This window comes from Hemiscyllium ocellatum, chromosome 5 (genome assembly GCF_020745735.1).
Source record: "Hemiscyllium ocellatum isolate sHemOce1 chromosome 5, sHemOce1.pat.X.cur, whole genome shotgun sequence".
Taxonomy (NCBI): Eukaryota; Metazoa; Chordata; class Chondrichthyes; order Orectolobiformes; family Hemiscylliidae; genus Hemiscyllium; species Hemiscyllium ocellatum.
The window spans coordinates 22543395-22560417 of NC_083405.1; the positions used below are offsets into that span (position 1 = coordinate 22543395).

Here is a 17023-nt window from a genome sequence, read left to right on the forward strand (position 1 = left end):
TGCATCTGCTGCCCTTGATCTTCAAGGTGATGAAGATCGTGGTGAGTTAATCTATACAGCCCAGTCGTTCCTACCATGGCACTGATTACTATGAAAGGCACGGTACCATTTGTATCATATCTGAGTTTATAACTGAGCTGAACAGTTAGATAATTCAGTTAAATGCTAACATTATCCTCAGCCCCAGGCTTGAGTGGGATTAAAATAAGCTGTGGTTCAAGTTTATGATTGCTAATCGGTGATGCTTGCTGGACAGAACATAGAAAGTTTTCAAAGTCGTCTTTCAGAGGCATAACCAGCATGAGCCAGTTTAAACAATAATTCTAATATTTCATTAGCATGTTTAAGGCTATAGTCACATGGCTGCATCAAATTAAGAACCACATTTTCTGAAATGCACTCAAACTTGCCCTGCTTGTCAAACCAAAATTTTATTGCAATGCAGAATCATCCAAAGGCTATGACACTTCTGTTTTAATTGATATTTGAGGCTGATCCCCAATCTCTCCAAATGACCATTAGGAAATTAAGAGCAGCTAGTGGGGCGCGCAGCACTGACATTTCCTTTTGCATGCTATAATTAATGCTTTCACTCTATTTCCAATCCAGTGAGATAGCAAATATGTCAGAAGTGAAATGCTTTTCTTTGGTAGTATTTCTCAGTAAAGTGCTGTTTTGCTATCATTTTGGTGGATTGTTTATAATGTGCATTCTCTTTTTTTTTTGTTTAATTATTGTTGACTTCTCTGCTGTTTTTTTTCTTTTAGGACAGAGGTGTGGCCTGTAATGGATAAATGGATGAAACGCAGAAGAGGACAAGCAAATATGCCAAATGTTCCAGATGCTACAGTGGCAGGCGTCATGAGACTTATTGGTAATTAATTTGATTATGGAAATCTATACTTAGTTGAAGATTGTGTGAATTATGAGGTGCAAGTAATGCCACATTGGCTTTTTCAACCTTCTGACTTTATGAAGTAAAAATTATGTAAAATTGAAAGTTTAAGCTTCATTCTTATTTTGTTATGCAGCATTTATCTTGTTTTTGCATCAAATTTATTTTGTGGGACAGTAGGTTATGGCAATCTTTTTAAATATACTGTGTATTGTTTTCTTAATTCCCTATTGAGGTTATCAGATTAATTTGGGAATCTTTTTGAACAAAGAAAAACATCCAACCCATTTTCAAAAGTTGTCATTCACATAAAGGAACATTTTTTTTTCTCTCAAATCCAAAAGGAAAGTAATTTAAATAGTAAAACAAACATTATCTAGAACTGGTGGTCCTGTATGTTTTGCACGGTCATGAAGGAGAAATCTCTTCCAGAATGAGACTCTACCCGAGTGAATCTTTAATTCATAAAATTTGGATACAGCATGGGAAGTCATGTAGAGGGCAAGGGGTGCTTTTGCTTATGTTTTTAGCTTGTAAGCATTTTTTTAACAGGATAAAATTGAAGACCAGGATTAGGGGCCGAGCACAAAACAGTGTAAATTATAATTTCATTGATTGGCAACAGCTACTAATTTGTCTATATCAACCTCTTTCAATTGAAGGTAAATAGGGGAAATATTTACAAGCTGCAAACTAAAAAGCCAATACAAAATTTTAAAAAAAAAACAAATCCAGAATCGTATAATGGAAATGCCAGGCCCAGGACTCTTCAAGAGTCTGAACTTCAAGCACCAACATATCAGGAAGTGGGAGAGTTACCTGGATGCTGTGTTTCCATTTTCTTTCACGCAATCTGGAATGTATTTGAGTGTTTTAATTTAGGATATCCTAACAAGACTGCAATTGTTAGCTGTGTTCTGTTGTTCTTAAATCAACAATGGGAATACTGGAAACTCTAAACAGATCAGGTTGAGAGCGAAGACATTTAATCAGAACTGGATGAACTTAGTGATAAAACAGATTAGAGGCAGGTGGAGTATGGAAGATATCGTGAAAGGAAGGAACAAAGGGGAGGCCTTTGTCATGGGACAAGAGTGATGGTAAAACCATAACCTTCCAACCTCAGCGTTGAGTTCAACATCATTATTGCTGTGCCAAGCACATGATGGCAATTAATCTGGTATTGCATTCAAAATTTCCTCCAGACCCATCTTTTTGTTTATATCTGCATTACAACCCCATTTCTTTCCTTGCACTATCACCTTTTCTTGTTATTTAGCCTCTCCTCATTGCAATTCCTATCAAAAGCCTTCCTTTCAGTTATTTCCTTCTCTCACTCCTTTCCTGCCTTGTCTTTCCATTTGCACGTAAACTGTTAAATCTCTAAATTTTCTTTTGCTGATGAGCTGTACTCTTCTTTACTGATAAAGATCATATCCTGGTATTTACACTCTTTCTCCAAGGATGCTGTCTGTCCTGAGTACTTCCACCATTTGCTTTCCTGTCCACATTTCCAGCATCCTCAGAATTTTCTTGCACTTTGTAGCAATAAACATTTGTATTCCCTATTACTATTTGAACTGCATTTGTAGTGAATTTAAAGTGCATTTTAGGTATCTAAAAAATCCCCTCACCGATTTATTGCATGGTTCCAGTGAGTAAAGAAACACAACGTTAACTACCATGATTTGGAGATGCCGGTGTTGGACAGGGGTGTACAAAGTTAAAAATCACACAGCACCAGGTTATAGTCCAGCAGGTTTAATTGGAAGCACACTAGCTTTCGGAGCGCCGCTCCATCAGGTGGTTAAACGTCGCTCCGAAAGCTAGTGTGCTTCCAATTAAACCTGCTGGAGTATAATCTGGTGTTGTGTGATTTTTAACAAAGTTGACTGCTATTGTTTACATTTAGATTAGATTAGATTACTTAGTGTGGAAACAGGCCCTTCGGCCCAACAAGTCCACACCGACCTGCCGAAGCGCAACCCACCCATACCCCTACATATACCCCTTACCCAACACTACGGGCAATTTAGCATGGCCAATTCACCTGACCCACACATCTTTGTGACTGTGGGAGGAAACCGGAGCACCCGGAGGAAACCCATGCAGACACGGGGAGAACGTGCAAACTCCACACAGACAGTCGCCTGAGGTGGGAATTGAACCCAGGTCCCTGGCGCTGTGAGGCAGCAGTGCTAACCACTGTACCACCGTGCCGCCCTAACCACTGTGCCACCGTGCCGCGCCTTATTTCTGTCCATTTCAGTATGAAAAACTATTCAGTATGAATAACTATAGTGTGTTGCAGCAATACAGTGTGTGTTTTGCAGCAAAATATATAGTGTATATTTAGAGCTGGCAGGCCAATGCCACTGCTAGGTTATTATAGTGAATGATGGTCCTGTGTTGACACTTTGCTCTGTTTCATTGGGTTCATCACTATTGGAGTGGGCCAGCCACTCCTGTGTGCCTGCTGGTTCTGCTCTGAAACAGATGAGCATCCTCATTGCTGAGGGGAGTTGCAATGTTTGCATTTTTGTAAGTCAGAAATAGGACCAATATATTTAAGAGATTCTTGGCAGGAGAATGGAGTTAAAATAAGTGGCTGTTCTGTATCAGTTTTGCCCATCAAAGTATTCAATATTATAAGTGTCCTGTAAGACAGTATGGAATATAAATATTTATATTTTACTGGGTTTTATTTAATTAAAAGGACACCTGGGGCAGCAAGGACTGAAGAAAGAATCTTTAGTTGCTGTAAGAAACATGGCTGCAGTGATAAACCAGTTTCTCCAGCAAGCTTTTCAAGAAGGTAAGTGTCCACATATATTTCGGTCAAAGGAACTTGTTGCTTAAATTTTGCATCTTAATAAACACTTGACTTTGAGACTTTTTACCTTTCTCTGTCATGTGTCTGGCTTTGTCGTCATTTATTGCCCATCCTTACTTGACCAGAGAGCAATTAAGTATTGGCCGCAATGTTGCACATCTGGTGTCGCATGTAGACCAAACTGGGTTAGGCTGACCAATCTATTTCCCTAAAAAATATTAGTGAACAAGGTTGGGTACTTATGACAGTCGATGGTGGTTACATGGTCACCATTAGACTAGCTTTTATACATTTCCAGATTTTTATTGAATTCAAATTCCACCAGCTGACATGGATGGAATTCATATTCATGCCCCTAGAACATTAGCCTTGGGTTCTGAATTGCTAACACTACTCCACCATATTCTGTATTTAGCACAGAAATGTTGTTTACTAAATTGTTAATAGACACACTTGCCGACTGTTAAAAGTGAAGTTTACATCAATCAGTCATAGATTTAAATCCACTTTAATCATTTGAGCTTGTTTACTGAATTGTTGCACAGTATTCTTTCTGGGTTGATGCCAAAGGCAGACAAACATTCACATTTTATTTAGCAAGAAGGACTTTAGGGCATAATGTATCCAATTTTTCTATCCCGTCACTGGAAAAGTCAAAGCTGATAAGAAATTGATGGGAACACGCTGCCATTGATCAGGATTATCGCACAGTAGTAACTGTTCAGTGATTGAACGCAAGACTTTCACCATTCGCCTGAGTGGATCTCTGAGGCTGCCAGCCAATCATATTCATTAGTAACTTTGGAATCAACCACTCTGTATGGCTACATGAGAGATTCAGTTAGGGCTTGGTGGGAGGACTTTCCTAGACATCTTATAAAAGGGAGGGTTACGGCAGGTAGAAGATAACAGGCCAGTTAGGATCACATGTCATAGGGGAAAGATGAGAGAAACTGTCATTAAAGTTGTTTAGCTGGATACTTAAAAATGTTTAAGGTAATCAGGCCAAATTAATATGGTTTTGTTGAAAGGAAAACATAAGACAGAACTGAACCATTCAGCCCATCGAGCCTGACCCACTATTCAGTATAATCATGGTCAATCTAACACTTCAATGTCTTTTACCCACCCCCATAGCTCTCTGCACTACAGGTAATCAGAAGTCTATCACTCGCTACCTTAGACATACTCGAAGACTGAGTTTCCACAGCCCTGTGTGGTAGAGAATTCCAAAGTCTGGTAAAGTACTTCTTCCTCATGTTGGAACAAAGTGCCATGACCCTCATTTCTAAGTTTGTCCATCATTTCTAGACTCATCAAAGGGGCAAGCATATTCATTAATGGGACATGGATGTCACTGGCTGGAACAGCGTATATTGTCTGTTGCTAGTTGTCCTTGAGAGGGTGTGCAAGCTGCAGTCCTATATGCTGTAAGTAAACTCATAATGCCATCAGGAAGGGAATTGAAGGATTTTGACGGAGCAGCAATCATATTTCCAAGTCAGGATGGTGAATGGCATGGAAGGAATCTTGCAGATGGTGATATTCCTACATATCTGGTGGCCTTGTCCTTCTCAATGGTACTGGTCACAATGGAAGTTGCTGTCTCAGGACCTTTGGCGAGCCTCTGCACTGCATATTGAAGGTATGACACACTGAGGCCTCTGAATATCAGTGGTAGAGTGAATGTTTGTGGATGTGTTGCCAATCAAGTGGGCTGCTTTGCCCTGGATTGTATCAAGCTTTTTAAGTGTTGGAGCTGTAGAGTATTGCTTTGTACTTCTGACAGGTGGTACTAGGTGTAATCCTGAGACACTTGAGGAACTGTTTTTAACCTCCTTCCTAACTCCCTGAGATCTGATTGCGGGACCTTATTTCCTGTTCCTATCATGTTGTTTGTACCAGTGTGGGCCAGAACTTCTGCCTAATACCCAACCCAAAGCCCCCAGAAGGATTTCTGTGATCCTGGCACCAGAGGGGCAATGCACCATTTCGGAATCACATGCTTGATTCCCGACTATGGAATCTTGTATAACTGTTGCTCTTCTATTTTCTTTTCTCCTCCCCTTTACAGCTGACTCTCCCATGGTGCCATAGTCTTGGCTCTATTCTAAACAGTTTTCAAAGTAGAATAACAAATAGCAAACAAGATAGACTTTGGAACTCTTGCACTACCCGACTGGTTTTTCTAGACTGCGTAGTAATCATCCATTTCCCTCTCCACTAGTACACTTCTATTCTGCAGTTTAATGACCTCCTTATATGTGCTGAAAATGTGTTGCTGGTCAAAGCACAGCAGGCCAGGCAGCATCTCAGGAATAGAGAATTCGACATTTCGAGCATAAGCCCTTCATCAGGATCTCCAGCATCTGCAGACCTCATTTTTTACTCCTTATATGTGCTATCCACATAGTCCATGACTCATAGGTTCACAACAGTGACATCTCTGCACATGTTTTGTCTGGGATATATAGTATGTCCATGACTTCACACATACCATAGGTTGTACACTCCACCTCTTTCTAATCAGCCATCCTGAATTTTAAAAACTATTTGCTACTCTTGGACTCTCAAAGAACTAGCTATGAAACTGAATGAACTATTTCTCAAAAAGAGAGTGAAAAACATTGACATGTTGAAACACAAACTAAGTACCCAGTGTTCACTATGAAGATTGGCAAGCATGTTTGGTCACTGTTTCTAATCGGCTGCTTTCCCTGCAGTAGTGACATCGCACCATTTTTGGTTGTGCAAGCTTCTCAATCCATGACTTAATTCATCTCCTGCTGTCCTCTCACTCTGGAAACTTTTTTTTAACAGTAAACCTATCTTTGACTTAACTTTGACCCAAAGTGCTACTTATTCACTCTATCTCTCTCTCTCTCTCTCTCAATTTGGCAAAGTCTCCTTCACTCTGACCATGCGGCTTATTTCAGAAGGAAACCATGTTAACCAATATATTGAAATTCCTCACAAAAACATGTGCTGTGGATAAAGGGAAAATGGGCATGTACTGTACTTAGATTTCCAGAAGGCTTTGATAAAGTGCCATGTCGAAGGTGATTGCTTATTAAATGGAGAAAAAAAACATTGGCATAGATGTAAGATTAGATAGCTAACTGGAAAAAGCCCAGGCATAAACAGGTCATTTTCTGGTGGCAAGGTATGGAAAGCACTAATGTCTATGGCACACAATGCATTGCAATCTATATAAAGGCCTGGATAAAGGGGCCACAGATATGGTTACTAAATTTGCTCATGGTGCAAAAGTTGGTTGAGAAGAGCAAATAAGAAGGCTACAAAGGAGTATTGATAGCTTAAGCGATTTAGCAAACATCAGGCAAATGGAGGACAATGTGAGAAAATACAAATTTGGCAGTTTGGCACAAGAGTGAAAAAGTAAGGAAATATCTAAATGTTGAGAGATTGCAGAGCTCTGTGCTCCAGAGGGACATTAGTGTAGTAGTACATGAATCATACAAGATTTGTTTGCAGATCTAGCAAGTAGTTTATTGTTAATTTTGTTAAAGTGAGATTATCATTTATTGCAAGGAGAATAGAATAAAAAGGTCGGAAGGTTATCCTTCAGTTATAAAGGGCACTGGTGAGACTGCATCTGGAGTATTGTGCACAGTACTGATCACCTTATTTAAGGAAAGCTGTATGGAAGACAATTCAGAAAACATTTACTAGTCTAATGAGGTAGGGCTGTTTTATGAAGAACAGTCCGACAGACTAGACTTGTATTCTCTGGAAGATAGAGGAATAAATGGCAACTTGATTGAATTAAATAAAATCCTGAAGGGTCTTGGACAGGATAGATATGGAGAACATATTTCCACCTGAGGGGTCTTGAAACATTGAGGTCACTGTTCAAAAGATTAGGCAAAATCTTTCTTCTGCAGATTGAGTGTTTTTCAAACACTCCCTTGCTGAAATGGTGGTGGAAGGAGTGTTGTTAAACATCTTGAAGAAAGGAATACTCAGATTAATGTTAAGCAAGAGATTGAAAGATTATCAGTGTCAGTCGGAATATGGATTTGATGTTCCAATCACATCAGTCATGATCTTATTGAATGGCAGAGCAGGCTTAAGGAGCTGAATGGGTTACTCCTGATCCTGATTTGTATGTTCATATGAATTACGAACGGTTGATTTGTAAGCTAATGGAATGTTCCTATTCATTGCAAGGGAAATTAAATTAAAGGAGGTAATGCTTCAATTATACAGGGCATTTGTGAGTCCACATCAGGAGTAAGAGTAAAAGCAAAGCACTGCGAACTGAAATAAAATCAGCAAACTTAACGGGTCTGGCAGCATTTGCAGAGAGAGAAGCTGAGTTAACTTTTTGAGTCCGACATAACTCTTCTTTGGCACTAGGTTCTGAAGGAGAGTCATTTTGGATTCTATGTTAACTCTGTTTCTTCTTCCGCAGACGCTGTAGTGCATCCACCACTTTACTACGGGTGCTGAATGAAAACAGACTGTGCAATATTGGCCAAGTTTATTTAAGGAAGAATGCATTGGAAGCAGTTCAGAGAAGATTTGCTTAGACCATTCCTGGTATGGGTGAGTTGTCTTGTTGAACAGGGTGAGCTTGTACCTACTGGAGATTAGAAGAGTAAGAAGTGACTTGATTGAAACACATAAGGTCTTTAGAGTGTAGACAATGTGGATGTAGAATTTTTTTTTTCCTTTTGTAGGAGAATATGGAATTTGTGGTCACTGTTTAAAAAGTAGGGGTTTAAGACAGAGTTGAGAATTTGCTTTCACCTCAAAAACCTAAGTTTTTGGAGGTCTCTTTGACAAAAGGCATTGGAAGCAGTCTTTGAATATTTTAACATGAACATTAGAGCTATCAGGGTTGGCGGTGGGTGACGTCGAAGGTAGGGAAGGTGCAGGACTGTGGAGTAATCCAATTAGCTGTGTCTTTATTGAAGTGGCTGATTTGTACTCCTAATTTGTTCACATGTATGAATATCCCCATGCATGTAAAATTGCAAACAAGTCATTAGCACATGTAAATTCGAATAGAAGATCATCTGAGAAATGGTGCAGGCCCCCTTACCTACAAACCTTACAACTGGAGGCCCAATAGATTCTGCACTCTGGGCTAATTACGTGCAATTTGCCCAAGATTAACCTCGTCAATGGAGACCTCCAAGAAATTAATATTTTCTGGAATTGACACTGTCCTTGAGAGTACGAGATATGGGAGCAGAATTGGACCACTCAGCCCATTGACTCTGTGATTATGGTGGACACGTTTGTTAACTCCATTCTCCTGCCTTCTAACCGTAACCCTTGGTTCCCTTACCAATCAAGAACCTATCTGTCTCTGTCTTAAGTACATTCATTGTCTTGGCGTCCACAGCCCTCTGTGGCACTAAGTTCCACAGATTAACCACCCGCTGGCTGAAGAAATTCCTTCCCATCTCCGCTCTCAAGGATCGTTTCCTGTCCTGTCAGAAGGCAATGAGTTGAATTTCGGTTTCTGCTGTTATTATCCATTTAGGATGAGAGAGTATTATATTTGAAAGAATGTATTCATTATCTACTCCAGATCAGACTAGATTTTATCCTTTCTAGTGAAAAGCATTCAGTCTGATATCAATTTGATTAAAACCAGAACATTCTAGGATGCTTAGTCAACCTGAGCTGTCAGTAAAGAAAAAGAAGTGAAGTTAAAATCTTGAACTTGAGCATTGACCAGTAATAGAAGCTGGCAAGTGAATTAGCCTTCATAATGATGGAATAAAAGATTAGAGTAGGGCAAGAAAGACGATGATGGATTGAACAGGTTAAATTTTGTCCTAGCGATGAAACAGGGAAGGTGTGTGTGCAGAGATGGTGGGTCCTGATAACGCACCTGCTGAAATTGAAATTCAGTTCATAAATGTATTATAAAGCTATTCTCACTAATGTTGACAATGAGAAGTGGCATAAGGGTTTTTTCAGCAATCAGTCTGGTTATGATCTGTATGTCCTTGTTTGCTATGGTCTGCTGTACTTCTCACAAAACAAAGCTTTTCACTGGAATTATGTACCTGTGACTATAATACATCAAATCAAATCACTGGTGTCCTCTAGCGAAGGAAATCTGTCATCCTTATTTGGTCCAGCCTGCATGTGACTCAAAATCCACAGCAATGTGTTTGATTCTGAAATGGCCTCGCAAACCACTTAATTCAGTGGCTTTTGGAGAGTGGCAAAAATTTCCAGCGATGCCCACATAACATGAAAAAAGAAGATAAAAGGTCATGAAATCAGCTTTTGAGAGGCAATTATAATCCTGAAAATTAGAAAACATAATCTAGAATGACTGAAAAAAAAGAAAAACTAAAGTCTTTGGCTGAAGGGAAATTTAGACTTTTCAGGAGGTCTTGTGCTGCAGCTGCATTCATCAAAACAATGGCTGAAGATGTAATAACTAGGGAGATTAGTCCAAATTTTGATAAATAGTTGCAAAGGGGCATAATTTGGGTAGCTGCCAGATAATTTTAGTTTACACATCAGTGGCAAACCCATTGCCAGATCTCGAGAGAGAGACACACAACAGCCTAACAGTAAAGATTATATCCAACAAGGTGATTAGTGGTACAAAACTTGAGTGTTGTTGAATAAAGACACTTAATTAAAGCTTTTCATTGTGCCCTCATCTGGACAATTCACAAGAATTTATCAGGTAACGGGTCAATAAAATTTATATTCGAGAAGATCACTGACTGATTATAAAGTGAACTTACTGGTAGGGGCGTTATCATGGAGAGCACATCAGATAGAATATAACTGACATTGAAGTGTCAAGCTAACAAAACTTCATCACTAACTTGCCAAATTCAGGACTTTAAATTTAAAATTTCTTCACGTACAACTTAGGGCAGCAAATATATTAATATGGTTTCATATGTAGGAAACCCAGTCAGGTTGTGTTACGTTTTCATTTTGCGTGTTTTGTTTTTAGTCATTCTAATGAATAGAATTGTTCACGTGGTTGTTATTCATATTTCATTGTTATGTTCTTATTCCATTTGTATCACCTGTTCATTGCACGATTTAGAAAATGATAATACAGTCAAACGGAAAGCATTTTATGAAAGGAAGTAGTCATAGAATCCCTACAGTGTGGAATCCAGCCACTCGGCCCATCGAATCCACTTCGATCATCTGAAGTACATCCCATCCAGACCTGCCCCATTGCCTTATCCTTGTAACTCTGCGTTTCCCATGGCTAATCCACCTTGTCTTCAGGTCACTGGATACTATGTGCAATTTAGCATTGCCAATCCACCTAAAGTGCATATCTTTAGACTGATGGATGAAAGAGTAACTGTATTGGAGCCAAATTTTGACGGCATACAGTCAGCAAAGGGAAGCGTATTGATTAACAAGATTAGGCAGTAATGTGGATTATAAAGCTATTCTCTCTAATGTTGACAATGAGAACTAGCATAGGCCTTTTTCACCAATCAGTCTGGTTCAGTTCACCCTATGATCTGTATGTCCTTGTTTGCTATGAACTACCTGTACTGCTTACAAAACAAAACGTTTCATTGTACTTAGGTACCTATGACTACAATAAATCAAATAAAATCACTGGTGTCCTCGAGGGAATGAAATCTGTTATCCTAATTTAGTCCAACCTGTAATAAAATGTGGGAAAATTAAGAGTTTGCCCAATTTGATGGAAAAAAATAGACAAGCACAATATTATTTAAATAGATGGAGAGATTCTTGTGCCCTCACACACGAATTAAAAGAAAAGGTATCAAGTAAGTAAAGCAGGTAATTAGGAAAGCACTTGGAATGTTGGCCTTTATTGCAAGAGGACTGAAGTATTAAAGTGGGAAATTCCTGCTGCTGTAACTACTCAAGGTAAGAGCACACCAGTGTATTGCACTCAGTTTCGCTCTTCTTATTTAAGGAAAGAAGTGTTTCAGTTGGAAGGAGTTCACAGCAGGATCACTAGGTTGATTCGTGAGATGAAGGGTTTGTTTTTTGAAGAGTGATTTGTTACGTTGATTGGAAATTAGCAGATTGAGGTAGATCTTATTGAAACATAATATTCTCAGGAGGTTCAATAGGGTAGATGCTGAAAGTTTATTCTCTCCGACTTTTGGGGGAACCTAGAACCACATGGCATTGCTTCAAAAAAGGGAGCTCCCATTTTGAAGATAGAGAGGAGAAATGTATTTTCTCACAGGGCTGTTAATCTGGAATTCTGTACACCAGAGAACAGCTGAGACTGGATGATAGATTTAGGTTATGTTGCATGGAATTTTAATCTACAAAGAAATCAAGAGTTATGGAGCCAGGCAAGAATCTCGGCCACAATTAGATAAGCCATGATCTTTTGGACTTGCAAAGCATGCTGGCTAGGTCAGATACCTTGCTGCTATTGCTCTTACATTCAGTTTCCTTTTTGGTTCTTAAATTATCAAAACTAGTTCATCGAAAGCTGGGAAGTAAAAGGAAGATCTTTTCACCACCTAGAAATTAAATTTGATTTAATAAAGCAGTTAGGACTGAACAGTGCTGAAGCCAACCTTTGGTAGAACTAATGGAGTATCTGGATGCTCTGAGCCTGCATCTAATTAATTTTTAACAGGATTTTGTTTTACAGCATGATATGCGGGAAAATGATCTTGTTCAAAGTTGCCGTTGCTAATTCTGGAAGGAAGAAAATCTGTTCTGTACCGGATATTTTGAACAGAGACTAGGTTTTTTATGTTTTATATTGAACAGTTTGTGATCATGGTTTCTGATTACTATGTTTTCAGGTGTTCCATGGCCTGTACAGTTAGCAGCAGTTTATGCGGTTTATGACCTGGCTCCTAGTAACCCTAAAGGAGCCATGGAGGCCCTACATACGTGGAAAGCATCAGTGACTGAACCAATCCCTCCTGAGGCAAGCAACTGCATTAAGGAACTTGAGACTTTTTGTGAAAGATTAAATTGTGAAATACAGAATCCGTGAGAATTGTATCTAGTAGGTTCGTGAAATGAAAGTAGTTGTCAACCAGATGTGATCACTATTGGGGAAACTAATATTCAAAAATTGTGTTTTCACTTGGAAGTAATAAGCTGTTACACCATACTATATTTGATAATTAAACCAATGTCTGTATTAACAGTTTTGAATATGACATTAGTATTAAATCTAGTCCCTTCCCTTCCATCAAAAACATACCTTATTAGAGAGATGGGAAGCAAGTTTTGATGCATCCTGGAGTTGTGATGCTGTAATTTACCTGTGTATAAGGATACATTTACAGTATAATGTATTGTGTATCCCCAAACCAGACTTTTTTTGCTTTAAACATTTTATATCCCACTTTTCCTTAGATTTCTTTTTGAATTTGTGCCTAAAACTAAAAAGATCTGACCATATTCATTATAATAAAACATTGTTATTTCTATGAAAAGTTCAATTTGTTGCAGTAAACTTTTAAATTGTAGGTTCCAAGCCTGCTTTGAATGATGAGTGCAAGCACTTGATTGCGTTTTTAAAATGTTTAAAATGGCTAAATGTTGAAAGTCAGGTGCTTTTTAACTCCAAAGCAGGAAAAGCTTAATTGTAGACCTTAATTGATTCACACTCCTGAAATAAAAACAGTAAATGCTTTTACATGAAATTTTTTTTTTTCAAATGCTGAAGACCTGCTGTATAATTCTGCCATTTCTTGTTTTTATTTTGGTTAGCCAGTATTTGCAGTCTTTTAAATCTTATCTATTCCTCCAATGTTTTAGTTTGTAGCTTAAACAATACTGAGTATGGCAGTAACATGCATTCTTATAACAGGTCATTCTTAGCCAGAACAGGGCAGAGCAATGCTATATCAAATTGTATTCTTCACTTTCAGTCTTTGAACAAGAACAAGCACAGTTGTGCAGCTGAATCTAGTGTGCTGAAGCTCAACACTAGCCTACTTTTTTCAGTTTCACCTATCCCCTATTTTGGGTTGATTGTAAATCATATCTTTCCCCATTAGGATCTAAAGCAGTAATAGAATTACAACACAAAATGTTGGTCATCCCATTGTGCCAATGATGATTCTTTGAGTGAAATTGTCCAATTTGTTCTGCTTCCCTGGTTTTTCACTATAACTACAATACTAAAATAATTTTGGCAATCTAATAGCAAGATTAGTCATTAAATAATAGCCAGTTAATATACTTGTCTTCATACTGGGAAATAATTTCAAACCTCGTTACCATTCTGAGAGATTTTTTCCTCTTTTACCTTAGTCATGTGCTCTTAAAATAATTGACCATTTTGTCTGCAATTTACTGTTTGTTTGCCACATTAACATGCAGTGTTATTTGTTTTGTTGTTATTTGCCTTTTCAGTCCTAAAGAATGTCTTTAATGCCCTCAGACTTCCTGGGAATGATTTCAGCTGGCCAGCACACAGCAGTAAATTCAGTCTTCTTAAAATTTTCACCTCAACACTTTTTTCACAACCAATCTAGTCTAGGTGAAAAGGGATTTCACCCACACCCTTTCTTCACAAAGTCAGAAGTCTCACAATATCAGGTTGTAGTCTAACAAGTTTATTTAAAACACAAGCTTTCAGAGCACACCTCTCCAGAAGCTTGTGATTTCAAATAAATTTGTTGGACTATAATCTGGTGTCGTGTGACTTCTGACCTTATCCTACCCAGTCCAACACTGGCACCTCCATGTCATGGCTTTCTGACATATGTATTTGTCAGTGGGAAAATGTGTTGCCTTGTTCAGTATAAGACAGTTCCAAGTTTCGTAGCTCTTCAAATAAAAAGATCTGTTGGCATCTATATTCTTCACCTGCTGCTGGTCAATGTTCAGTGAATCTAGTTAAAAATATTTTTGTGCATTACCAATTCTACTGTCTAGACCCATAAGAGCAGCACTTGCAAAATATAACAGAATGTTAGTGAGTTTTGAGAAGATTTGTAGCTCAGGTGGAGGTTCTGGATGTAGCTTTGCTCACTGAGCTGGAAGGTTCATTTCCAGACATTTCATCACCATACTAGGTAACATCATCAGTGAGCCTCCCGTTGAAGGTAGCTTCATTTAGAGGCCCACTGAAGATGTTACCTGGTATGGTGATGAAATGTCTGAAAACAAGCCTTCCAGCTCAGCGAGCAAACCTGCATCCAGAACAGAATATGACCTCAATCAACCATTGTTTTGAAGAAACTAAAGTATATCAGCAGAGAAAAAAGAAAATTTGGGGATGTCTAGTGCTAATACAAAACAAAGTATTTTTAAGTAACTCTTGAAAGCTTCCAACAAATTCTTAGTAGAATGATACTTTTCATATCTTTGTTTTTTCACATCATTCTTTACCACAATCTTTCTGTGTGGTCAATTATGAAAATCTTATTCCCTCTTCTGTATCGGTCTTCTAAACTAACCAAGTTCTCTGATGTGCATTTTGCCAAGCACAGGTTGTCATGTGTGCACATTAGTCCACTGCGTGACATTTTGAAGACATTTTGAGCGGACCCAACAGACAAAGTGGGCTACAATACCTCCTGTGGTTTTACGTTATTTCCCAGTATGCCACTATTTTAAGTGACATTTCTGATTACGCTGCACTAACACTTGAAAGGTGTAATAATCACAAAACAAAATCTGGAACTTACAATTTTTAAATATTTGCTGGCCACAGATTCTAATTGAAAGTGACCCCATTTCATGTAATTGTTTAATGCTGAATGATTATGCTCATGTACTCTGATGATTCAGCTATCTTTGTTTTTAAATTGTGGGAGAAGCAAGTCCAAACTTATACAGTAAGTAACTATGTAGATATTGTGTTAAGTCTCTCAGGTCCCTGGATTGGCAAATGTTAGCTTAAAGTGAGACCTGCTTATAGCTGTGTACATATGATTATTCATAGTGAAAAATGTGATTTTTTTTTCTGTGAATGCTTGTAATTAGATGAAACTTTGTTTCTGATATTTTTGTTCCATTTGGGAATGTTTATTATGTAAAAAGTCACCAGGTGCAATTTAGGTTTTGGGTTGTGTAAAAAGATACTAGGTAAATATGTATAACACTGTTCTGTTGAGGTTTTTTTAATAACTTTTTATACAAATGCTTCTGGAATTTTCATGTGCAACGCATTTTATATTAAAGTAAAACATTGAATCACATTTGTATGTTTGTGGTTGGTATTTTGTCAGTTGGAAGTGAAAACGGAAAGTAAATTTTGAGAGAAAAATGTCATTGGCAAATACATTTTTTTCTTTTCATTTTTCATGTTACATAAAGTCACCTCCATATCAGCACTGATATGATGAGATTCACATGACAATGACAAATGTTATTTTAAAATAACATAAATGCATCGGTTTCACTCCCTAACATCCAGTTTTTCTTCCTAAGCTATTCAGGCAAATTGATTTCTCTGCCTATCACTTATTCTCCTATCTGTCATTTGTTGTTGTCTTTGATTCCCCATCCTCTGACTCATTGCAAAGATTCCCATCCCCCTGCCATTTTAGTTTAAAGCCTCCCCACCTCCAGCAAATACTGCCCTTGGGGCATCAGTTTCACTCCTGCCTAAGTGTAACCTATTCAGTTTTTACTGTCCCAGTCTCTAAGGAATCTGAAATCCTCCCCATCACGCCATCACTTCAGCCACATATTCATCTAATATGTCCTGCTATTTTATAGAATCATAAAATCCTACAGTGCAGAAAGAGACCATTTGGTCCATCAAGTCTGCACTGACCCTCCAAAGAGCATCCCACACAGACCAAGACCCCACCTGTGCCCATAACCCCACATTTACCATAAGTAATTCATCTAACCTGCGCATCTTTGAACTATGGGAGGAAACTGGAGCGCACAGCAGAAACTCATGCAGACACAGGGAGAACTTGTAAATTCCACACAGTCAGCCAAAACTAGAATCTGAGCTGGGTCCCTGGTGCTTTGATTCTGCAGTGCTAACCACTGTGCCACCATGCTGCACAGCATGTGGAATAACAGTAATCCTAAAAGCACTATCTTTTGAGGTCCTATTTTTTAACTTTACTTCCTAACTCCTTATATTCTGCTTTTAGGACCTGAGCCCTTAGTGGTAAACCTATGTTGTTGGTACCAGTTTGTACCACAGCTACTAGCTGTTCACCCTCCCCATCCAGAATGTCCTTTGTCTAGTGGTCTTCTCTACATCGGGTGCACCAAACGTAAATCTAGGGAACGGCACACCGAGCATTGCAGCCGGGTCTGCAGGGACCAGCCAGATCTCCCTGTTGCTGGCCATTTCAACTCCCCTTCCCATTCCCTTTCTGACATGA

The 17023-nt window shown here is 38.6% G+C and overlaps 1 protein-coding gene across 1 annotated transcript in view; it reads left to right on the top strand.

Annotated features, from left to right (window-relative positions):
* The window catches only part of ice1 (KIAA0947-like (H. sapiens)), a 75783-nt gene extending 61044 nt beyond the window's left edge, over nucleotides 1–14739 (top strand). Inside the window, exons 18-20 of the mRNA XM_060824576.1 lie at nucleotides 768–874; nucleotides 3612–3710; nucleotides 12509–14739. Of these exons, the coding sequence (XP_060680559.1) occupies nucleotides 768–874; nucleotides 3612–3710; nucleotides 12509–12705 (403 nt within the window). The 3' untranslated portion in view covers nucleotides 12706–14739. The remainder of the gene's footprint in view (nucleotides 1–767; nucleotides 875–3611; nucleotides 3711–12508) is intronic.
* Nucleotides 14740–17023: the final 2284 nt, after the last annotated feature.